Source organism: Hyla sarda, chromosome 2 (assembly GCF_029499605.1).
Source record: "Hyla sarda isolate aHylSar1 chromosome 2, aHylSar1.hap1, whole genome shotgun sequence".
NCBI classification, from domain to species: Eukaryota; Metazoa; Chordata; class Amphibia; order Anura; family Hylidae; genus Hyla; species Hyla sarda.
In genome coordinates this window covers 78,008,131-78,032,523 of record NC_079190.1, presented here as the reverse complement: position 1 = coordinate 78,032,523, position 24,393 = coordinate 78,008,131, and the positions used below count along the sequence as shown (strand labels likewise).

At 49.8% G+C, this 24,393-nt stretch overlaps 1 protein-coding gene across 3 annotated transcripts in view; it reads left to right on the top strand.

The window, feature by feature from the left end:
- The window catches only part of RDH5 (retinol dehydrogenase 5), a 75,626-nt gene that overhangs the window by 33,553 nt on the left and 17,680 nt on the right, over positions 1 to 24,393 (top strand). For 2 of the 3 annotated variants that reach the window (XM_056562179.1, XM_056562176.1), the window contains exon 2: positions 23,914 to 24,231. In XM_056562179.1, coding sequence (XP_056418154.1) covers positions 23,919 to 24,231 — 313 coding nt within the window. In that variant the 5' untranslated portion in view covers positions 23,914 to 23,918. Of the gene's footprint in view, positions 1 to 21,747; positions 21,817 to 23,913; positions 24,232 to 24,393 lie in introns of those variants that run through there. The other variant, XM_056562178.1, reaches the window with a different exon arrangement.

The following is a 24,393-nucleotide window of genomic DNA, read 5'->3' as shown; positions in this document are numbered from 1 at the left end:
GTCTTTCAGCCTTCCGAGAGGAAAGAGGGGGGGATACTGTGTGGTCTCTCCCAACAGCCGGGCCAGGTGGTCTCCGAAGGAATGTGGTCCGGCTGAGGTGGAGAGGCAGTGATACATGTCCTCCAAGATCTAAAGTTGTTGAGCTTCTGCTGAAGTTGGGCTTTAAGGCAGCTGACATCTATGCCTTAATACATCCTTATGGTACCCCTGAGTTCGATATCAGCTTTGTTCGGCCGGAGGGGCTTGAGCTCTTCTGGTCAAATTATGAGTTGGTAAAGAATGAGCCCGGCTGGCGAGACTTTGCCATTCAGGCAGTGTCTCGCCAAAATAATGTCAAGAAGGTGACCGTTTTAACCCGTAACGAATCGCTTTCTTGTATTGACATCATGACGTGGCTAGGTCGGTATGGTGAGGTGGTGGAGGTCCCAAAAAAGAACAGGGATGAATATGGCATCTGGTCAGGGGCCTGGACGTTTATGGTCAAGCTTAGGCGTTCAGGAAACACCGTTACCCATATACCATCTGCGACCTTCCTCGGAAGGGATCGTATCCAGATCTTCTACCAGGGTCAGCCGAAGCTCTGTCACAGATGTGGTGACCCCACACATTTTAGTGCCAATTGCACTGTGCAGAAGTGCACTCTGTGTGGGGAAATAGGCCATCTCGCTACATCTTGTGCAGAGATTAGGTGTCACCTGTGTGGTGACTTAGGTCACCCATTCAGTCGCTGCCCTCGTTCCTTTGTCAACGCGGTTGTTGCCCCGGTGGGAGTAAGCCGTGAGGTGGATTCTGCTGGGGGGATGGCTGTCGGGGATGAAGGGGTGCAGGGGCCAGGGAAGAAAAGTAAGCAGAAGACGCCTGCCCAACTGAGGCGTCTCGAGAAGCGTCAAAGGGACAGGGAGATTCAGGACTCACAGGAGCATCAACCAACTGGGGTGACTCCTGATACTGTCCCTGCGGCCAGTCTTACTGCTGAGGCCCTGGGGGATAGTGAACTGGATGAGGAGATTGGGAAGATCCACAAAGAGGGGGATGCCGTCTCCTCACTGTCCTCCCATGGTGGGAGCGCGGATGAGGACAGTGGGGGATGGGCAGAAACAAAGCGGGGTACTCGGAAGAATAAGAAAAGGAGAGATGTAAGATCTTCTCCCACCCGCCAGATGCCAAAGGAAGGTACAACTGACCCCCCTCTGATTGGTCTCTCCAACCGGTTCCGAGCCCTCCGCGACATTTCCTCTTCGGAGGGGGGGGGTGGCTGGGGGTGAGGTTCCGGATGTTGCGGTGGGGCTCACAGGAGACGCTGAGTCCTCTCTCCCTGGGGAATCTATGTCTTCAGGGGGGGAGACTGGCCCAGAGTCAGGGGACGAGGAAAATGTATACAAAGGGAAAATGGACACATCTATTTCACTTAAAAGGGGTAAACCATCATCTGATGAGGAGGGTGGTGGGGTGGATGGGAAGGATGGTGGGAAAAAGAAAGCTGTCTAACTCAATCACCCTCGATGGCGGCACCCTCTCCGTTGACTCTGGCATCTATTAATGTTGCCAGCATAAAGTCAGATACGGCTCGATTTGCGGCCTATGATTTTTTTGCCCATATTAATGCTGATATTTTATTTTTGCAAGAGACCAGGCTAACAGATATGTCATCTATCTACAAGGCTAAAAGAGAGTGGAGGAATGGGCCCTCCTACTGGTCTCTTGGGGCCGAGCCGTATAGCGGAGTGGCGGTCCTTTTTACCGCAGCGGTAGAATGCCGACGGGTTATCGAGTTAGAAATGGGGAGGTGCCTGATCTTAGATGTCCTCATGAAGGGACAAGAACTTCGCCTTATTAACATCTACGGCCCACAGTCTAAGTGGGACCGGAAGTGTCTCTTTATGAGGATCAAGCCCTATCTTTTTACAAGTCGGCAGGTGGTCTTTGGAGGGGATTTTAATGCTGTCACGAGGCCCCAAGACAGGGGAGGTGCCAGAGACAAGCTGACTTATGATAGCGTCGCCCTTAATAGCATAGCGAGTGAGGCTCGCCTGGTGGATGTCCACATCCGGCACACCCCAGGCCACGCGGGATTCACCTATCATAGGGGTAGTTGTAGGTCTAGGATAGATAGGTTTTTTTTAAAGGAGGAGGCCGTCTCTTCAGCAGTGTCTGTTGTTGAGGTGGAGTTCTCCGATCACTGTTTAATTTTGTTTTCTCTGAATGTCACAGAGACCCCCCGGATGGGCAGAGGCTATTGGAAGCTGAATTCGTCTCTCTTGGAAGAAGCGGAGATAAGACAGTCCTTTGAGGATTTTCTTCAGAGCCAGGTACCATTGCTGGGCCTTTGTAGCAGTAAGTCAGAGTGGTGGGAGATCTTCAAGGAAAGGGTTGCGAGATTCTTCCGCCAGCTCTCGGGCCTCAGAAGCCTAAACAGGTACCGTTTGTACCAAGGCCTGAGGAAGAAACTTGAGAACCTTGTCTCGACTGGAGGTAGTCGTGACGATATCTCCAGAGTGAAGTCCTTGTTGATGAAGTGCCAGTATGACAGACACGCATCTTTGGTTTTTGAGAGGGATTACGGGAAGTACCGCTCGCCCGACCCTTACAGAAACTGCAAGATGTCAGTGAATAGTAAAATAGTCTCAGGACTGATTGATAGTACGGGATCCTTGAAAAGGTCCAGATCAGGGATCCTGGAGGTCGTCAGATCCTTCTACTCGCACCTCTTGGGAAGGAAGGATCTAGATCGAGATAAGGTATCAGCTTTCTTGGCTGAAACCGTCCCTGAACCAGGAGTAGACTCCTCTCTTGACGTTTTGACAGAGATGATCCGGGAAGAGGAAGTCAGGATGGCTATTGATGGGCTTGCCCTCAAGAAGTCACCCGGTCCGGATGGCTTAACATCTGAGTTCTATAAGACCTTTAAGGACACTTTGGTTCCCCTCTTGACTGGGGTTTTTAATGAGTGTCTATCCTCGTGCACTCTGCCAAGGTCAATGAGGAGGTCAGCGCTGATCATCCTGTCAAAGGGTAAAGACCCGTCCCACATTGAGAATTGGCGTCCCATAGCGCTTCTCAATGTGGACCGAAAGATTCTGGCAAAAGTGCTGTTTAACCGGCTGGTGGAGTTTGCACCCCGGCTCCTTTCGGGGGCTCAGCATTGCTCTGTTCCGGGCCGCAGTACATTTAGTGCTGTGCTCAGTGTCCGAGAGGCTGTGGAGCAGGGTAGGGCTGGCCACTGGAAGGGGTACTTGCTGTCCTTGGATCAGGCAAAAGCATTTGATCGGGTTAACCATGAATACCTCTGGTCTGTTCTTCTGAGATATGGCCTGCCGGGGGGGTTTGTTGATTGGCTTAAGACCTTGTACGCAGGGGCAGAGAGTTTCCCGCTTGTGAATGGTTGGATTGGCTGCTCTTTTGAGGTTGGGTCTGGCGTCCGTCAGGGTTGTCCTTTGAGCCCGTTGCTGTACGTGTTTGCAATTGATCCTTTCCTTAGGAGGATTGATTGTGGACCGTTGGCGGGGGTGAGAATGGACCTGGCGGTGCCGGATTTGGCTCTGAGGGCGGTAGCGTATGCTGATGATGTCACCGTGTTTGTCTCCTCACAAGAGGAAGGCCAATGGGTGATGTCAGAGGTGGACCGCTACTCGGAGGCATCCGGGTCCAAGATCAACCGGGATAAGTGCGAGAGTCTCTGGCTGGGAGGGGGAGATCCTGGTTTTGATCTCCCGGACTCCCTTCCAGAGCCCCAGGAATCTGCAAAAGTTCTCGGCATCGAATTTGGCCAAGGGGATTACCCCAAACAAAACTGGGACAGCAGGCTTAAGATCGCCGCTCAGAAGGTGGATCAGTGGAAGGGTTGGTCTTTGACCCTCCGGGAAAGGGTTAACCTGATCAAAACATTCCTGCTCCCTTTACTGATATACTTGGGCAGTGTATGCATGTTGCCAGAACCTCTTTGGACCCGGGTCTACAGTGTGTTCTTCCAGATGTTATGGGGGAACAGACTGAACCTAGTGAAGAGGGAGGTTACTTACCGTACGAGGAGACTAGGGGGGTTGTGTATGGTCAACCCTGTGGTGTTCCTAGTGAATACCTTTCTTAAGACCAATATAGCAAACCTCTGGTCAGAGAGGGCTCCTCCGTGGGTATCCTCCTGTAGGGGATGGTTTTGGCCTTTCTTCCAGGAATGGGAGACAGGAGGGCAAGTGAAGGATCTTCGCACACCACACGGGCATCTCCCGGCTTACGCTACCCCGGTTCTGAAGGTTATTCGTCGGTGGGGTCTGGGGATGGGGGAGATTAGGACTCTGTCGAGGAAATTCCTTGACAAGAGGGTCCTGTCTTCTCATTTCCAGAGGCCATTGGCGCTCAAGGACTGCCCAAGTCGGGATCTGGAGGTGGGTTTAGAGCTTTTGAATTCTATCAGGATCCCCTTGAAGTTTTGGGACTTGACTTGGCGCTGTTTCCACGGGAAACTGTGTGTGAGGGACAATCTGAAGTGCAGGAGCTCTGATGACCGGGGATGTCCCCGCGAAGAGTGTGGAGGCATGCTGGAAAGCATGGAGCATTTTCTGCTTCATTGTCCCTTTAACACAGAGGTTTACAACAGGGTGGGCGCTTCCATTGGTTGGCCTCGGCTGGCCAGTCTCTCCTATGCGGAATGGGCCTATGGGGCATTCAGAAACCTTGGAGGCTGGGACCGGTGCACTTTATTCCTAGTCAGCTCAGTGGTTAGGTACTACACGTGGAACGCACGGTGTTTAGTGTCGACGCAGCGTAAAATCCTCCCTGTGGATGTGGTAGTTAGGAACATTCTCGGTGACCTGGTGAAGGTGCGTTCTCTGGAGTACGAGAGGCTGGGTGCTGGCAGGGCCTCTCGTCTATGGAGGGGCTCTGCCTTTAAAGTGCCTTAGCCTGTTGTCTCCCCCTGGTGGTGGGCTGATGCTGGCACATTAGTCTTTTTGTTTTGAGCAGTTGGTTTATGGTAATATAGGGCTTGCAGGCGCTGAACTTGAGCTTTAGGGGTTTGTTGTTTGGCTTATAGTGTTATATGTATTTGTTATTGTATTTATTGTTGTAGTCTATTTGTATACTTATGTATTGTATATATTGTTAGTCTGTGTATATTTTATGTAATGTATATATTGTATATATTGTGTGATGCCACCTGGGGTTTGGGTTTAGTTTAGGTTGGGTGGTGGGTTAAAAAGGGGGGAGGGGGTTTGTATGGGACTTTTATATATACAGAAAATCCTGGACTGGTTCATGGACGTCTGGTAACATGTACTGGGGGCATGGGATGCGGGACCAGCTCAGGGCCAAAAAAAAAAAAAAAATTATTGTTGTTGTTGTTATTCTTTTTGGTATATTACTGGTATTGGGTTTTTGGTATTGCAACTGGGCCAGGAAATTCACATTTAGTATTAGTGTATATTAGTGTATATAGTTTATTAGTATGGTATGGGTATTATGGGTATTATAGGAATATGTCTTTTGTAAATATTGTATATATTTGTTTGTGTGCAGGAATGAGTGTGGGGTGGACCGGTGTTGTATTTTATGCTATGGTGTTTGGTTTTATGATTCGCTATATTGATATGTTCTGTCGGATATGGTATGTTTATGTTTTGTAATTTTTTATTGTTATGTTTGAAATTTTAATAAAAGATCTACAGGATATAACTCAGGATCAGTACAGGATAAGTAATGTAATGTATGTGTACAGTGACCCCACCAGAAAAATAGTGAGTACAGCTCTGGAGTGCTGACCAATTAGTTGCGGGTGTGGTTGTGCTTCAGCTGTGCTGTGTGTCTGCTGTGTCTCCTGAGCTCCAGGGAATTACCATCTATTCCACCTGGGACCTGCTTCCTCCTCCCCAGGGAGGGAGTGGGTTTCCAGGCATGAGTGAGGGAGGCGAGGCCCAGGCTTCTGCTCCTCGGAATAGGCCGCAGGGGAGCAGTAGAAGCCAGCAAGCGGCCGGAACATCGGAGGATTTGGGGGTGAGGCGTTCCACCAGGAGTCGCAGCAATGCTGCTCCAACTCCCCCCACAGAGGTGAGAAGCTCAAAGGCTGGATCCACCTCAGGAAAGCTGGGTGCTACCAGCAGAAAGCTGGGTTCATCAGAAAGAAGGCAGAGTGCTCACGGAGGTGAAGCCGACCTCAGTGAGGAAGGCTGGGGAGTGCTGAGGACCCGGGAGTCTATTTCCACCTATACCTCCCGGGTAAAAAGTAACCTCCGTGAGTATGAAGACGCCTGTAAGGCCATCAGGAGGCTCCGAGAGGAACTGCGCTGCGACCGTGCCAGGGCTAAGGTAACTCCAAAAAAGAAAAAGACGGAGATCCAGGGGCAGATAAAGAGACTTATGGCTGAAATACAAGCTTTGGAGGAGAGGAGAGGAGAATTAATGGCGAAGAGTGGGCCATTTAAAGAAAAATTGGAAAATGGAGAACGATTCAAGGTAATGGAGGAAAAGGAAAATAAAAGGTTGGTGGGGCTGCAACCTGAGAGCCAGGTGGATGATGCGGAGGAGATGGAGGAAGAACAACAGGCAGATCCACCTGGTGGCCTGCGGCAACAGCAGCAGGCCCCGTACAGTGGGCCCCCTGCACAGCAACCAGCAGTATCACCTGCCGACTCAGGGGAGGACAGTGACAGCAGCTACCAGGGAGGGGCGCTAATGGCCCAGATCCGCATGCTGGAATCCCCAGTGTGTCCTCAGAACCTGGTGTTTGGAGATGAGCTCCCAAATGAGGCACCTGGGGGTAAGAAGAAGAAGACCAAGCCAAAGCAGCAAGAAGTGGTGAGTTACATCTACACCCCCCTCCCTGTAAACCCTGAGTCGGCCGCAGGGTCAGCTCATTGTGCAAGCCCCGTTACCCAGCCCAGCCCGTGTTCTGTGGTGGACTCGGTGCAAAGGTGCGGGGAGAGTACAGATACTAAAAGGGCGCAGAGCTCCATGCCTGTTTGGAGTAGCAGGGATGGAGCAGAGAAGGCATCGGCCGCAAGGCCGTACAGTGAGGGCGGCCCAGCGGTGGGCATAGAGGCAGACTCCGGTGCTGTAGTTCGCTCCCCTGTGGGAGAGGGGGGTGACTCAGTGCCAGAGGTAGTCGTGGTGGCTAAGGGAAAAATAGATTCTCCCAAAAGTAGAAAAAAACTTTTGTTTTGCATTGGCGCCGCTGATCCAGATCAGCGGCGCCCAGGAGCTGGACATTCTAGTACGGATGAGGCGGAGGGTACCGGTAAAAACAGGGCTGGGGCCGCTAATAAACAGGCTAGGCAGGCTTCCCGGTCCTTGTATACATGGTCTTTCAGCCTTCCGAGAGGAAAGAGGGGGGGATACTGTGTGGTCTCTCCCAACAGCCGGGCCAGGTGGTCTCCGAAGGAATGTGGTCCGGCTGAGGTGGAGAGGCAGTGATACATGTCCTCCAAGAGCTAAAGTTGTTGAGCTTCTGCTGAAGTTGGGCTTTAAGGCAGCTGACATCTATGCCTTAATACATCCTTATGGTACCCCTGAGTTCGATATCAGCTTTGTTCGGCCGGAGGGGCTTGAGCTCTTCTGGTCGAATTATGAGTTGGTAAAGAATGAGCCCGGCTGGCGAGACTTTGCCATTCAGGCAGTGTCTCGCCAAAATAATGTCAAGAAGGTGACCGTTTTAACCCGTAACGAATCGCTTTCTTGTATTGACATCATGACGTGGCTAGGTCGGTATGGTGAGGTGGTGGAGGTCCCAAAAAAGAACAGGGATGAATATGGCATCTGGTCAGGGGCCTGGACGTTTATGGTCAAGCTTAGGCGTTCAGGAAACACCGTTACCCATATACCATCTGCGACCTTCCTCGGAAGGGATCGTATCCAGATCTTCTACCAGGGTCAGCCGAAGCTCTGTCACAGATGTGGTGACCCCACACATTTTAGTGCCAATTGCACTGTGCAGAAGTGCACTCTGTGTGGGGAAATAGGCCATCTCGCTACATCTTGTGCAGAGATTAGGTGTCACCTGTGTGGTGACTTAGGTCACCCATTCAGTCGCTGCCCTCGTTCCTTTGTCAACGCGGTTGTTGCCCCGGTGGGAGTAAGCCGTGAGGTGGATTCTGCTGGGGGGATGGCTGTCGGGGATGAAGGGGTGCAGGGGCCAGGGAAGAAAAGTAAGCAGAAGACGCCTGCCCAACTGAGGCGTCTCGAGAAGCGTCAAAGGGACAGGGAGATTCAGAACTCACAGGAGCATCAACCAACTGGGGTGACTCCTGATCCTGTCCCTGCGGCCAGTCTTACTGCTGAGGCCCTGGGGGATAGTGAACTGGATGAGGAGATTGGGAAGATCCACAAAGAGGGGGATGCCGTCTCCTCACTGTCCTCCCATGGTGGGAGCGCGGATGAGGACAGTGGGGGATGGGCAGAAACAAAGCGGGGTACTCGGAAGAATAAGAAAAGGAGAGATGTAGGATCTTCTCCCACCCGCCAGATGCCAAAGGAAGGTACAACTGACCCCCCTCTGATTGGTCTCTCCAACCGGTTCCGAGCCCTCCGCGACATTTCCTCTTCGGAGGAGGGGGGGGCTGGGGGTGAGGTTCCAGATGTTGCGGTGGGGCTCACAGGAGACGCTGAGTCCTCTCTCCCTGGGGAATCTATGTCTTCAGGGGGGGAGACTGGCCCAGAGTCAGGGGACGAGGAAAATGTATATAAAGGGAAAATGGACACATCTGTTTCACTTAAAAGGGGTAAACCATCATCTGATGAGGAGGGTGGTGGGGTGGATGGGAAGGATGGTGGGAAAAAGAAAGCTGTCTAACTCAATCACCCTTGATGGCGGCACCCTCTCCGTTGACTCTGGCATCTATTAATGTTGCCAGCATAAAGTCAGATACGGCTCGATTTGCGGCCTATGATTTTTTTGCCCATATTAATGCTGATATTTTATTTTTGCAAGAGACCAGGCTAACAGATATGTCATCTATCTACAAGGCTAAAAGAGAGTGGAGGAATGGGCCCTCCTACTGGTCTCTTGGGGCCGAGCCGTATAGCGGAGTGGCGGTCCTTTTTACCGCAGCGGTAGAATGCCGACGGGTTATCGAGTTAGAAATGGGGAGGTGCCTGATCTTAGATGTCCTCATGAACGGACAAGAACTTTGCCTTATTAACATCTACGGCCCACAGTCTAAGTGGGACCGGAAGTGTCTCTTTATGAGGATCAAGCCCTATCTTTTTACAAGTCGGCAGGTGGTCTTTGGAGGGGATTTTAATGCTGTCACGAGGCCCCAAGACAGGGGAGGTGCCAGAGACAAGCTGACTTATGATAGCGTCGCCCTTAATAGCATAGCGAGTGAGGCTCGCCTGGTGGATGTCCACATCCGGCATACCCCAGGCCACGCGGGATTCACCTATCATAGGGGTAGTTGTAGGTCTAGGATAGATAGGTTTTTTTTAAAGGAGGAGGCCGTCTCTTCAGCAGTGTCTGTTGTTGAGGTGGAGTTCTCCGATCACTGTTTAATTTTGTTTTCTCTGAATGTCACAGAGACCCCCCGGATGGGCAGAGGCTATTGGAAGCTGAATTCGTCTCTCTTGGAAGAAGCGGAGATAAGACAGTCCTTTGAGGATTTTCTTCAGAGCCAGGTACCATTGCTGGGCCTTTGTAGCAGTAAGTCAGAGTGGTGGGAGATCTTCAAGGAAAGGGTTGCGAGATTCTTCCGCCAGCTCTCGGGCCTCAGAAGCCTAAACAGGTACCGTTTGTACCAGGGCCTGAGGAAGAAACTTGAGAACCTTGTCTCGACTGGAGGTAGTCGTGACGATATCTCCAGAGTGAAGTCCTTGTTGATGAAGTGCCAGTATGACAGACACGCATCTTTGGTTTTTGAGAGGGATTACGGGAAGTACCGCTCGCCCGACCCTTACAAAAACTGCAAGATGTCAGTGAATAGTAAAATAGTCTCAGGACTGATTGATAGTACGGGATCCTTGAAAAGGTCGTCAGATCCTTTTACTCGCACCTCTTGGGAAGGAAGGATCTAGATCGAGATAAGGTATCAGCTTTCTTGGCTGAAACCATCCCTGAACCAGGAGTAGACTCCTCTCTTGACGTTTTGACAGAGATGATCCGGGAAGAGGAAGTCAGGATGGCTATTGATGGGCTTGCCCTCAAGAAGTCACCCGGTCCGGATGGCTTAACATCTGAGTTCTATAAGACCTTTAAGGACACTTTGGTTCCCCTCTTGACTGGGGTTTTTAATGAGTGTCTATCCTCGGGCACTCTGCCAAAGTCAATGAGGAGGTCAGCGCTGATCATCCTGTCAAAGGGTAAAGACCCGTCCCACATTGGGAATTGGCGTCCCATAGCACTTCTCAATGTGGACAGAAAGATTCTGGCAAAAGTGCTGTTTAACCGGCTGGTGGAGTTTGCACCCCGGCTTCTTTCGGGGGCTCAGCATTGCTCTGTTCCGGGCCGCAGTACATTTAGTGCTGTGCTCAGTGTCCGAGAGGCTGTGGAGCAGGGTAGGGCTGGCCACTGGAAGGGGTACTTGCTGTCCTTGGATCAGGCAAAAGCATTTGATCGGGTTAACCATGAATACCTCTGGTCTGTTCTTCTGAGATATGGCCTGCCGGGGGGGTTTGTTGATTGGCTTAAGACCTTGTACGCAGGGGCAGAGAGTTTCCCGCTTGTGAATGGTTGGATTGGCCGCTCTTTTGAGGTTGGGTCTGGCGTCCGTCAGGGTTGTCCTTTGAGCCCGTTGCTGTACGTGTTTGCAATTGATCCTTTCCTTAGGAGGATTGATTGTGGACCGTTGGCGGGGGTGAGAATGGACCTGGCGGTGCCGGATTTGGCTCTGAGGGCGGTAGCGTATGCTGATGATGTCACCGTGTTTGTCTCCTCACAAGAGGAAGGCCAATGGGTGATGTCAGAGGTGGACCGCTACTCGGAGGCATCCGGGTCCAAGATCAACCGGGATAAGTGCGAGAGTCTCTGGCTGGGAGGGGGAGATCCTGGTTTTGATCTCCCGGACTCCCTTCCAGAGCCCCAGGAATCTGCAAAAGTTCTCGGCATCGAATTTGGCCAAGGGGATTACCCCAAACAAAACTGGGACAGCAGGCTTAAGATCGCCGCTCAGAAGGTGGATCAGTGGAAGGGTTGGCCTTTGACCCTCCGGGAAAGGGTTAACCTGATCAAAACATTCCTGCTCCCTTTACTGATATACTTGGGCAGTGTATGCATGTTGCCAGAACCTCTTTGGACCCGGGTCTACAGTGTGTTCTTCCAGATGTTATGGGGGAACAGACTGAACCTAGTGAAGAGGGAGGTTACTTACCGTACGAGGAGACTAGGGGGGTTGTGTATGGTCAACCCTGTGGTGTTCCTAGTGAATACCTTTCTTAAGACCAATATAGCAAACCTCTGGTCAGAGAGGGCTCCTCCGTGGGTATCCTCCTGTAGGGGATGGTTTTGGCCTTTCTTCCAGGAATGGGAGACAGGAGGGCAAGTGAAGGATCTTCGCACACCACACGGGCATCTCCCGGCTTACGCTACCCCGGTTCTGAAGGTTATTCGTCGGTGGGGTCTGGGGATGGGGGAGATTAAGACTCTGTCGAGGAAATTCCTTGACAAGAGGGTCCTGTCTTCTCATTTCCAGAGGCCATTGGCGCTCAAGGACTGCCCAAGTCGGGATCTGGAGGTGGGTTTAGAGCTTTTGAATTCTATCAGGATCCCCTTGAAGTTTTGGGACTTGACTTGGCGCTGTTTCCACGGGAAACTGTGTGTGAGGGACAATCTGAAGTGCAGGAGCTCTGATGACCGGGGATGTCCCCGCGAAGAGTGTGGAGGCATGCTGGAAAGCATGGAGCATTTTCTGCTTCATTGTCCCTTTAACACAGAGGTTTAAACCAGGGTGGGCGCTTCCATTGGTTGGCCTCGGCTGGCCAGTCTCTCCTATGCGGAATGGGCCTATGGGGCATTCAGAAACCTTGGAGGCTGGGACCGGTGCACTTTATTCCTAGTCAGCTCAGTGGTTAGGTACTACACGTGGAACGCACGGTGTTTAGTGTCGACGCAGCGTAAAATCCTCCCTGTGGATGTGGTGGTTAGGAACATTCTCGGTGACCTGGTGAAGGTGCGTTCTCTGGAGTACGAGAGGCTGGGTGCTGGCAGGGCCTCTCGTCTATGGAGGGGCTCTGCCTTTAAAGTGCCTTAGCCTGTTGTCTCCCCCTGGTGGTGGGCTGATGCTGGCACATTAGTCTTTTTGTTTTGAGCAGTTGGTTTATGGTAATATAGGGCTTGCAGGCGCTGAACTTCAGCTTTAGGGGTTTGTTGTTTGGCTTATAGTGTTATATGTATTTGTTATTGTATTTATTGTTGTAGTCTATTTGTATACTTATGTATTGTATATATTGTTAGTCTGTGTATATTTAATGTAATGTATATATTGTATATATTGTGTGATGCCACCTGGGGTTTGGGTTTAGTTTAGGTTGGGTGGTGGGTTAAAAAGGGGGGAGGGGGTTTGTATGGGACTTTTATATATACAGAAAATCCTGGACTGGTTCATGGACGTCTGGTAACATGTACTGGGGGCATGGGATGCGGGACCAGCTCAGGGCCAAAAAAAAAAAAAAAAAAAGTGGTGTTATTTTGTTTGTGTTGGTTTTTATTATTTTGTATATATTATTGTTGTTGTTGTTATTCTTTTTGGTATATTACTGGTATTGGGTTTTTGGTATTGCAACTGGGCCAGGAAATTCACATTTAGTATTAGTGTATATTAGTGTATATAGTTTATTAGTATGGTATGGGTATAATGGGTATTATAGGAATACGTCTTTTGTAAATATTGTATATATTTGTTTGTGTGCAGGAATGAGTGTGGGGTGGACCGGTGTTGTATTTTATGCTATGGTGTTGGTTTTATGATTCGTTATATTGATATGTTCTGTCGGATATGGTATGTTTATGTTTTGTAATTTTTTATTGTTATGTTTGAAATTTTAATAAAAGATCTACAGGATATAACTCAGGATCAGTACAGGATAAGTAATGTAATGTATGTACACAGTGACCTCACCAGCAGAATAGTGAGTACAGCTCCAGAGTATAATACAGGATATAACTCAGGATCAGTACAGGATAAGTAATGTATGTACACAGTGACCTCACCAGCAGAATAGTGAGTACAGCTCCAGAGTATAATACAGGATATAACTCAGGATCAGTACAGGAAAATTAATATAATGTATGTACACAGTGACCCCACCAGCAGAATAGTGAGTACAGCTCTGGAGTATAATACAGGATATAACTCAGGATCAGTACAGGATAAGTAATGTAATGTAATGTATGTACACAGTGACCTCACCAGCAGAATAGTGAGTGCAGCTCTGGAGTATAATACAGGATATAACTCAGGATCAGTACAGGATAAGTAATGTAATGTATGTACACAGTGACCTCACCAGCAGAATAGTGAGTGCAGCTCTGGAGTATAATACAGGATATAACTCAGGATCAGTACAGGATAAGTAATGTAATGTATGTACACAGTGACTTCACCAGCAGAATACTGAGTACAGCTCTGGAGTGGGAGCCAATCAGTTGTGGGTGTGGTTCTGCTTCAGCTGTGTGGTGGTGTCTGCTGTGCCTCCTGAGCTCCAGGGAATTACCACCTGTTCCACCTGGGACCTGCTTTCTCCTCCCCAGGGAGGGAGTGGGTTTCCAGGGATGAGTGAGGGAGGCGAGGCCCAGGCTTCTGCCTCCCGGAGTAGGCCGCAGGGAGGCAGGAGAGGCCAGCAAGCGGCCTGTACATCAGAAGATCTGGGGGTTAGGCGATCCACCCGGAGTCGCAGCAATGTCACTCCAACACCCCCCACAGAGGCAAGAGGCCGAAAGGTTTCTGGAAACGAGGATCCCAATTTGGGAAAGCTGGGTGCTGCCAGCAGAAAGCCAAGGTCATCTGGAGGAAGGCAGAGTACTCACGGAGGTGAAGCCGACCTCAGTGAGGAAGGCTGGGGAATGCTGAGGACCCGGGAGTCTATTTCCACCTATACTACCCGGGTCGTAAGTCACCTCCGTGAGTATGAAGACGCCAGCAAAGCTGTGAGGAGGCTTCAGGAGGAACTTCGCCATGTCCGTTCTAGGCTGGAGGTTACCCCAAAGAAGAAGAAGCCTGAAGTCCAGGCACAGATAAAAGGTCTGATGGCTGAAATAAATGCTTTGGAGGAAAGAAAGGAGGAATTGCTGGAGATGAGTGGACCATTTAAAGAAAAGCTGAAAAATCAAGAGCGTTTCAGAGATATGGATGAAAAGAAACAGAGAAGGTTGATGGGGCTGCAACCTGAGAGCCAGGTGGATGATGAGGAGGAGATAGAGGGAGAACAACAGCCAGATCCACCTGGTGGCCTGTCGCAACAGCAGCAGGCCCCGTACAGTGGGCCCCCTGCACAGCAGCCAGCAGTATCACCTGCCGACTCAGGGGAAGACAGTGACAACAGCTACCAGGGAGGGGCGCTAATGGCCCAGATACGTATGCTGGAATCCCCAGTGTGTCCTCAGAATCTGGTGTTCGGAGATGAGCTGCCAGATGAGGCACCTGGGGGTAAGAAAAAGAAGACCAAGCCAAAGCAGCAAGAAGTGGTGAGTTACATCTACACCCCCCTCCCTGTAAATCCTGAGTCGGCCGCAGGGTCAGCTCATTGTGCAAGCCCCGTTACCCAGCCCAGCCCGTGTTCTGTGGTGGACTCGGCGCAAAGGAGCGGGGAGAGTACAGGTACTAAAAGGGCGCAAAACTCCATGCCTGTTTGCAGTAGCAGGGATGGAGTAGAGAAGGCACTGGCCGCAAGGCCGGACAGTGAGGGCAGCCCAGCAGTGGGCATAGAGGCAGACTCCGGGGCTGTAGTTCGCTCCCCTGTGGGAGGGGGGGGTGATTCAGTGCCTGAGGTAGTCGCGGTGACTACAGATGTAGCAGACGCTCCCAAAAGAAAAGAACAAATCTTATTTTGTATTGGCGCCGCTGATCCCATTGATCAGCGGCGCCCTGATAAGACTGGAGAAATTGCTGATGAGGCGGAGGGCACTAATAAGAACAGGGCTGAGGCCTCCTCTAGACTGGGTAAGCATGCTGCCCGGTCCCTTAAAGGGCCAGCGGAGGTTGTCCCAGCTCTAGTGCCCCGTGATGCCGAGGCAAAACGGAATGAAAATATATCAACATCACCATCATCATTTGCCGGTTTACCTGTTGCTGGTCCAGCCAGTGTGAGTGATGGGGTAAATGGGGTTGGGGGATGTATGACTGGGGAGAGGATGGAGATTGATGTTACTGGGGAAGGTGTTTTTGGGGGAGGTGGTGACCATGTTATTGGAGTTGGTGCTAATGTTGTCATTGGGGGTGGTGGGGATGTTGTCATCGGCAGTGGTGTAGGTGCAGGGTCTGGTCCGGTTGCCCCCCCAGTGGTGACAGACCATAGGAGTTATGCCAATATCACTGCTGGGGGAAGTAGAATACTTTCCTCGTCTCCTGACTCTAGGGACGGTTTATTGCAGCGACGTCTCCTGGAGGCTCTGAAAAAGGGGGAAAGGTCGATTAATATAGAGGGTAGAGCAGTTGATCTGTCCTTCTGGATAGAGAGACACGGTCTCTCTGCCTTCCGAGAGGAAAGAGGGGGCGATACTGTGTGGTCCCTCCCAACAGCCGGGGCAGGTAGTAACCGTCTTCGGTGGCAGGGCGAAGATATGTGTCCTTCAAGGACGAAAGTGGTTGAGCTCTTGCTAAAGATGGGCTTCAAGGCAGTTGATATCTTCGCCTTGATACATCCCTACGGTACTCCTGAATTCGATATCACTTTTGTTCGGTCGGAGGGGCTTGAGCTTTTCTGGTCGAATTATGAATTGGTAAAGAATGAGCCTGGCTGGCGAGACTTTGCCATACAGGCATTGTCTCGCCAAAACGAAATCAAGAGAGTGACCGTTTTGACCCGTAACGAATCACTCTCTTGTGTTGACATCATCACCTGGTTAGGACGGTATGGCGAGGTAATGGGGGTCCCACAGAAGAACAGGGACGAGTTTGGCATCTGGTCAGGAGCCTGGACGTTTTTGGTAAAACTTAAACGTTCAGGAAATACAGTTACCCATATTCCATCCTCTGCCTTTCTCGGTAGGGATCGTATCCAGATTTTCTACCGGGTCAGCCGAAGCTCTGTCACAGATGTGGTGACCCCACACACTTCAGTGCAAACTGTACGGTGCAGAAATGTGCCTTGTTCGGGGGTGTAGGCCATCTTGCCGCATCTTGTGCAGAGATTAGGTGTCACCTGTGTGGTGACTTAGGTCACCCATTCAGTCGTTGTCCTCGTTCTTTCGCTAATGCAGTCTTGTCCCCAGCGGGTGAAGATCGCGAGCCGGAATCTGCTGGGGAGGGGACTAGCAGGGGTGGAGGACTGAGGGGTCAGTGAGGAACAGCAAGAAAAAGACACCAGCCCAACTAAGACGTCTTGATAAACGCCAAAGGGATAGGGTGATGGGGAAAGCCCGGGTTACCGGGACAACCTCTCATTCTGACCCAGAGGCCAACCTTGCTGCTGAGACCCTGAGGGATGGCGAGCTGAATGAGGAGGTCAGGAGGATCCAGAATGAGGAAGGTGCCATCTCCTCAGATAGCGTGGAGGAGGATGATGGGGGATGGCAGAAGGAGACACGAAAGCGGGGTACAAGTAGGAAAAAAAAGGGAGATTTAAGATCTTCTCCCACCCTGGTCCAGGTGCCACAGGAAGGCAAAACTGACTCCCCTCTGGTTGGCCTTTCCAATCGATTCCGACCCCTCAGGGACATCTCCTCCTCTTCTTCGGAAGGGGAGGATGAGGGGGAGGTGGCAGAGGAGCTTCCAGGGGGCGCCGAGTCCTCTTCCCCTGGGGAGGTTATGTCCTCGGGGGAAGGGACTGGCCTGGAATCCGGAAACGAGGAAAGTAAAACGACGTCTGGTGAGATGGACACTTCTATTTCTCTAAAGAGGGTGAAGAGTTCTTCTGATGTGGAGGGTGAGAAGGGGAGTGGGAAAAAGAAAGCTGTTTAACTCAATCACCCTTGATGGCGGCACCCTCTCCATTGACGCTGGCGTCCATTAATGTCGCCAGCATTAAGTCAGATACGGCTCGATTTGCTGCCTATGATTTTTTTGCCCATATTAATGCTGATATTTTATTTTTGCAGGAGACCAGGCTAACAGACATGTCATCTATCCACAAGGCTAAAAGAGAGTGGAGGAATGGGCCCTCCTACTGGTCTCTTGGGGCCTAGCCGTATAGCGGAGTGGCGGTCCTTTTTACCGCAGCGGTAGAATGCCGACGGGTTATCGAGTTAGAAATGGGGAGGTGCCTGATCTTAGATGTCCTCATGAGGGGACAAGAACTTCGCCTTATTAACATCTACGGCCCACAGTCTAAGTGGGACCGGAAGTGCCTCTTTATGAGGATCAAGCCCTATCTTTTTACAAGTCGGCAGGTGGTCTTTGGAGGGGACTTTAATGCTGTCACGAGGCCCCAAGACAGGGGAGGTGCCAGAGACAAGCTGACTTATGATAGCGTCGCCCTTAATAGCATAGCGAGTGAGGCTCGCCTGGTGGATGTCCACATCCGGCACACCCCAGGCCACGCGGGATTCACCTATCATAGGGGTAGTTGTAGGTCTAGAATAGACAGGTTTTATTTAAAGGAGGAAGCCGTCTCTTCAGCAGTGTCTGTTGTTGAGGTGGAGTTCTCCGATCACTGTTTAATTTTGTTTTCTCTGAATGTCACAGAGACCCCCCGGATGGGCAGAGGCTATTGGAAGCTGAATTCGTCTCTCTTGGAAGAAGCGGAGATAAGACAGTCCTTTGAGGATTTTCTTCAGAGCCAGGTACCATTGCTGGGCCTTTGTAGCAGTAAGTCAGAGTGGTGGGAGATCTTCAAGGAAAGGGTTGCGAGATTCTTCCGCCAGCTCTCGGGCCTCAGAAGCCTAAACAGGTACCGTTTGTACCAGGGCCTGAGGAAGAAACTTGAGAACCTTGTCTCGACTGGAGGTAGTCGTGATGATATCTCCAGAGTGAAGTCCTTGCTGATGAAGTGCCAGTACGATAGGCACGCATCTTTGGTTTTTGAGAGGGATTATGGGAAGTACCGCTCGCCTGACCCTTACAGAAACTGCAAGATGTCAGTGAATAGTAAAATAGTCTCAGGACTGATTGATAGTACGGGATTCTTGAAAAGGTCCAGATCAGGGATCCTGGAGGTCGTCAGATCCTTCTACTCGCACCTCTTGGGAAGGAAGGATCTAGATCGAGATAAGGTATCAGCTTTCTTGGCTGAAACCGTCCCTGAACCAGGAGTAGACCCCTCTCTTGACGTTTTGACAGAGATGATCCGGGAAGAGGAAGTCAGGATGGCTATTGATGGGCTTGCCCTCAAGAAGTCACCCGGTCCGGATGGCTTAACATCTGAGTTCTATAAGACCTTTAAGGACACTTTGGTTCCCCTCTTGACCGCGGTTTTTAATGAGTGTCTATCCTCGGGCACTCTGCCAAAGTCAATGAGGAGGTCAGCGCTGATCATCCTGTCAAAGGGTAAAGACCCGTCCCACATTGAGAATTGGCGTCCCATAGCGCTTCTCAATGCGGACAGAAAGATTCTGGCAAAAGTGCTGTTTAATCGGCTGGTGGAGTTTGCACCCCGGCTCCTTTCGGGGGCTCAGCATTGCTCTGTTCCGGGCCGCAGTACATTCAGTGCTGTGCTCAGTGTCCGAGAGGCTGTGGAGCAGGGTAGGGCTGGCCACTGGAAGGGGTACTTGCTTTCCTTGGATCAGGCAAAAGCGTTTGATCGGGTTAACCATGAGTACCTCTGGTCTGTCCTTCTGAGATATGGCCTGCCAGGGGGGTTTGTTGATTGGCTTAAGACCTTGTATGTAGGGGCAGAGAGTTTCCCGCTTGTGAATGGTTGGATTGGCCGCTCTTTTGAGGTTGGGTCTGGTGTCCGTCAGGGTTGTCCTTTGAGCCCTTTGCTGTACGTGTTTGCAATCGATCCTTTCCTTAGAGGGATTGATTGTGGACCGTTGGCGGGGGTGAGAATGGACCTGGAGGTGCCGGATTCGGCTCTGAGGGCGGTAGCGTACGCTGATGATGTCACCGTGTTTGTCTCCTCACAAGAGGAGGGCAGATGGGTGATGTCAGAGGTGGACCGCTACTCGGAGGCATCCGGGTCAAAGATCAATCAGGATAAGTGTGAGAGTCTCTGGCTGGGAGGGGGAGATCCTGATTTTGATCTCCCGGACGCCCTTCCAGAGCCCCAGGAATCCGCAAAAGTCCTCGGCATCGAATTTGGTCAAGGGGATTACTCCAAACAAAACTGGGACAGCAGGCTTAAGATCGCCGCTCAGAAGGTAGATCAGTGGAAGGGTTGGTCTTTGACCCTCCGGGAAAGGGTTAACCTGATGAAAACTTTCCTGCTCCCTTTGCTGATATATCTGGGCAGTGTATGCATGTTGCCAGAACCTCTCTGGACCCGGGTCTACAGTGTGTTCTTCCAAATGTTATGGGGGAATAGACTGAACCTAGTGAAGAGGGAGGTTACTTACCGTACGAGGAGACTAGGGGGGTTGTGTATGGTCAACCCTGTGGTGTTCCTAGTGAATACCTTTCTTAAGACCAATATAGCAAACCTCTGGTCAGAGAGGGCTCCTCCGTGGGTATCCTCCTGTAGGGGATGGTTTCGGCCTTTCTTCCAGGAATGGGAGACAGGAGGGCAAGTGAAGGATCTTCGCACACCACACGGGCATCTCCCGGCTTATGCTACCCCGGTTCTGAAGGTTATTCGTCGGTGGGGTCTGGGGATGTGGGAGATTAGGACTCTGTTGAGGAAATTCCTTGACAAGAGGGTCCTGTCTTCTCATTTCCAGAGGCCATTGGCACTCAAGGACTGCCCAAGTCGGGATCTGGAGGTGGGTTTAGAGCTTTTGAATTCTATCAGGATCCCCTTGAAGTTTTGGGACTTGACTTGGCGCTGCTTCCATGGGAAACTGTGTGTGAGGGACAATCTGAAGTGCAGGAGCTCTGATGACCGGGGATGTCCCCGCGAAGAGTGTGGAGGCATGCTGGAAAGCATGGAGCATTTTCTGCTTCATTGTCCCTTTAACACAGAGGTTTACAACAGGGTGGGCGCTTCCATTGGTTGGCCTCGGCTGGCCAGTCTCTCCTATGCGGAATGGGCCTATGGGGCATTCAGAAACCTTGGAGGCTGGGACCGGTGCACTTTATTCCTAGTCAGCTCAGTGGTCAGGTATTACACGTGGAACGCACAGTGTTTAGTGTCGACGCAGCGTAAAATCCTCCCTGTGGGTGAGGTGGTTAGGAACATTCTTGGTGACCTGGTGAAGGTGCGTTCTCTGGAGTACGAGAGGCTGGGTGCTGGCAGGGCCTCTCGTCTGTGGAGGGGCTCTGCCTTTAAAGTGCCTTAGCCTGTTGTCTCCCCCTGGTGGTGGGCTGATGCTGGCACATTAGTCTTTTTGTTTTGTGCTGTAGATATATGGTGATATAGGGCTTGCAGGCACTGAACTTGAGCTTTAGGGGTTTGTGTGATTGAAAAGCCTTATTGATGTTTGTTGTTTGGTTTGTATTATTTTGTATATATTTGTTTTGTTTGTACATTTATGTATATGTGTATATATGTATATATATATTGTATTTTTTTTCTAGGGGTTGTGTCGTGTTGGGGTTTAGTGTTAGGTTGGGTGGTGGGTAGATGGGGGGAGGGGGGATTCTGTGTGGGACTTTTTGTTTAAAAAAAAAAAAATAAATCCTGGACTGGTTCATGGACGTCTGTTATCATGTACTGGGGGCATGGGATGCGGGACCAGCTCAGGGCCAAAAAAAAAAAAAAAAATTATATATAAAAAACATTGTATATTCGGTTTTTCTTATTGTGGTGTTTGTTGGTGGTTTGACACATATTTATTATATTTATTATTTTGGGTGGGGAAATGCAACCGGACCAGTTTTTAGTTATTATTGTTATTATTATTACTGTAAGTATTATTATTATTGTAGAGTGTTTAGTAGTTGTTGTTATTATAGCGGTGTGTTTGGTGAGAATGAGGCTGGACCAGAAGATACTTGGTTGGACATTTTTGGACTAATATGGACTAATTTTTGTATATATTATACAGGTGTATGTTGTTTGTATTATTGTTATGGTGATGTTTATTCTTTTTGTAATGTTTTATATTTTTTAATAAAAGATCTACAGAATATAACTCAGGATCAGTACAGGATAAGTAATGTAATGTATGTACACAGTGACCGCACCAGCAGAATAGTGAGTACAGCTCTGGAGTATAATACAGGATATAACTCAGGATCAGTACAGGATAAGTAATGTAATGTATGTACACAGTGACCTCACCAGCCTCCAGATGTTGCAAAAGTACAACTACCAGCATGCCTAAACAGCCTTTGGGTGTCCAGGCATGCTAGGAGTTGTGGTTGTGCAACACTTGTAGGGACCCTGGTTAGGAAACACTGATGCACACAGTGACCCCACCAGTAGCATAGTGAGTGGAGCTTTGGAGCTCACATGTATATATTGTATATTAGTGTCTTCCAACCAGGGTGCCCCTAGCATGCTGGCAGTTGTAGTTCTGCAACAGATGAAGGCACCCTGGTTAGGAGACACTGCTGTATACAGTGACTTCACAACAACAGGTTGCAAGAATAACTCACCACATACACTCTGCTCTCCTGGCTACTCTGGGATCTTTAGTTCCACCCCCCAAGTCACATGATCGGGACATCACCGCAGGTCCTCAGAAAAATCATCCCCTCCAGCATTCAGAAGGTACAAAGCCGGTCCTGATCGGGCAGTCACTGCCATTATGTTCTGTGTGGAGATGCCTGTTTTTAAGTGACTGCTGACCAGGACCATGTCCTGGCCATGCGGGGCCCGGAGCATGAGCTCCAAAAGCTCAAATGATAATCGGGCCCTGCCTGCAGGACTTCTGCTAATGGGAACAGTGTTCCTGCTGTGGAAAAAGTGCAGGAACACGGGGGAGATTTATCAAAACCTGTCCAGAGGAAAAGTTGCCCAGTTTCCCATAGCAACCAATCAGATCGCTTCTTTAATTTTGCAGAGGCCTTGTTAAAAATTAAAGATGCGAGCTGATTGGTTGCTATGGGCAACTGGGCAACTTTTCCTCTGTACAAATTTTGATAAATCTCCCCCTTAGTTCTCACGCATTCCTGCAGGACTTGAACCCTGATTAAAGGGGTTATCCAAGGATTTAAAGTTATCCCCTAGTCACAGAGGAAGTGAAGAAAAATCTTAACCCCACTAACCTGAACATATATACAGGTGGTTAATGTGGTTGATCCGGAGTAAACTGATGTATTTCTTACCCCTAATCCGTTCAGCTATTTCCAATATATATAGAACATTCTTGCAATATGCTAATTAACTTCTCACTGCACTGGAGGCGGGTCTGAAGACTATCTGCGCCCCTGAGGTCATCCCCTGGGTCCCATTCGAGTCAACCCATTCATCATAGAGATGTGGGAGAGAGAAAGATATGAATATTAATAATCGACAAGACAACATCATAGGGATGACATCAGAGGTGCAGATAGTCTTCAGATCCGCCTCCAGTGCAGTTAAGAGTTCATTAGCATATTGCAATATTGTGCTATATCTTGGGAATGGCTGAACGGATCACCCACATTAACCGACTGTATATTTAGTTAATGGTGTTAATCCATCTGTCAGTTTCCCTTTAGCTAGCTCATCACTAGAGGTTGCCCCCATTGATTACAAGAAGAAAGGTACATTGTTTCCCAAGTGAAGGGAGCAGCGTACATGCTCAACTACTGCTTCATTTATTCTCTATACTTAACATGGGATAAACCATAGAATTTTATGACTCCAAGTACCACCTCTATGCAGATGACACTCAGATTTAACTCTGCGGATGTCACTTCCTTTCCATCCTGGTTCCCAGAGTATCTTCTGCTGTCTCAAACTCAACATGGAGAAAACAGAATTCACTATCTTACCCCCCATCTCGCCATACCCCACACCCACCCACCCGATCTATCAATTACAGTCTATGGCTTGACACTCTCTCTCCAGTCCCACAAGTCTGTTGCCTTGGCGTCACTTTTAATTGTTCTCTATCATTCAGCCCACACATCCAGACCCTCACCACCTCCTGCTGCGTCCACCGCAAAAACTCTTCTCCAATCTGCTGATTTCTCAACTCTGACTGTACAAAACTAATGGTACATCCCCTCATCATCTCCTGCTTGGACTACTGCAACATCCACCTTTGTGGCCTTCCATCAAACAATATTGTTCCCTTCCAATCCATCCTCAACTCTGGGCTTGACTCATCTACCTCTCTCTTAGCTTCTCCTCTGCCTCTTCCCTTTGCCAATCCCTTCACTGACTACCCATCGCCGAAAAAATACAGTACTATAAACGGCTAACCATGACATTCAAGACTATCCACAACCTGTCCCCTCCATGCATCTCTGGCCTGATCTTCTGATACTGCCCCCCCCCCCCATGCTCTTCCCTTGTCCGAACCACCACCTTTTTCACAATGAAAACGCATACATGCTCAGCCAAAGCCAATGTGCATGTTCAATGGGGGGGGGGAGGGGGGAAGGAGGACGAGGGATCATGATAGACAGTTGCCTTCCAAATGAGCACTTGGTTGACAGCAATGTGTATGGCCAGATTTAGTTGTATGGTTTTTATCTAAGGGTGCAGTAACACTTTACCCATTCCCCTCTATTCATACAGTACTGATATGGATAACAGTCTCACAATCGTATGTTGCTTTGGGACCATAAGGTGGATGGGTTTGAAAAAAACATTTTTTTATTATTATTATAGTGATACCCACTGCAGATATCTTTTTTGCCTTCTTTCCTCACACAGGCTCCATGTGGTGCTACGTGATCCTGTTTGCCATTGTATGGTCTATTGGATGGTTTCTGAGGGACAGACAGACTATCTCACGTCTGTCCAACAAACATGTTTTCATCACAGGATGCGATACAGGCTTCGGCAATCTACTAGCCAAAAGATTGAACAGAAAAGGTTTCCAAGTCCTGGCGGGATGTCTCACAGAAAAAGGAGCAAATGACCTGCAAAAAGCCTGTCCTACGGGACTGAAAACCACTTTAGTGAATGTCACCTGTCCAGACAGCATCAAGAAGGCGGTGGAATGGGTGAAGGCAGAGGTTGGGGACAGAGGTAAGAGATCAGGAGAAAGGTATATAATGCGCTAACAGTACGTGCACACACATCTCACGGGCCACGATCTCTCTCCTTTTGTCTCATTGTTTGCTCATCTGTTTTACTTGTGATATTGCTGCAGAATATGTTTGCACTATATTAATGAAGATTGTTATTCTT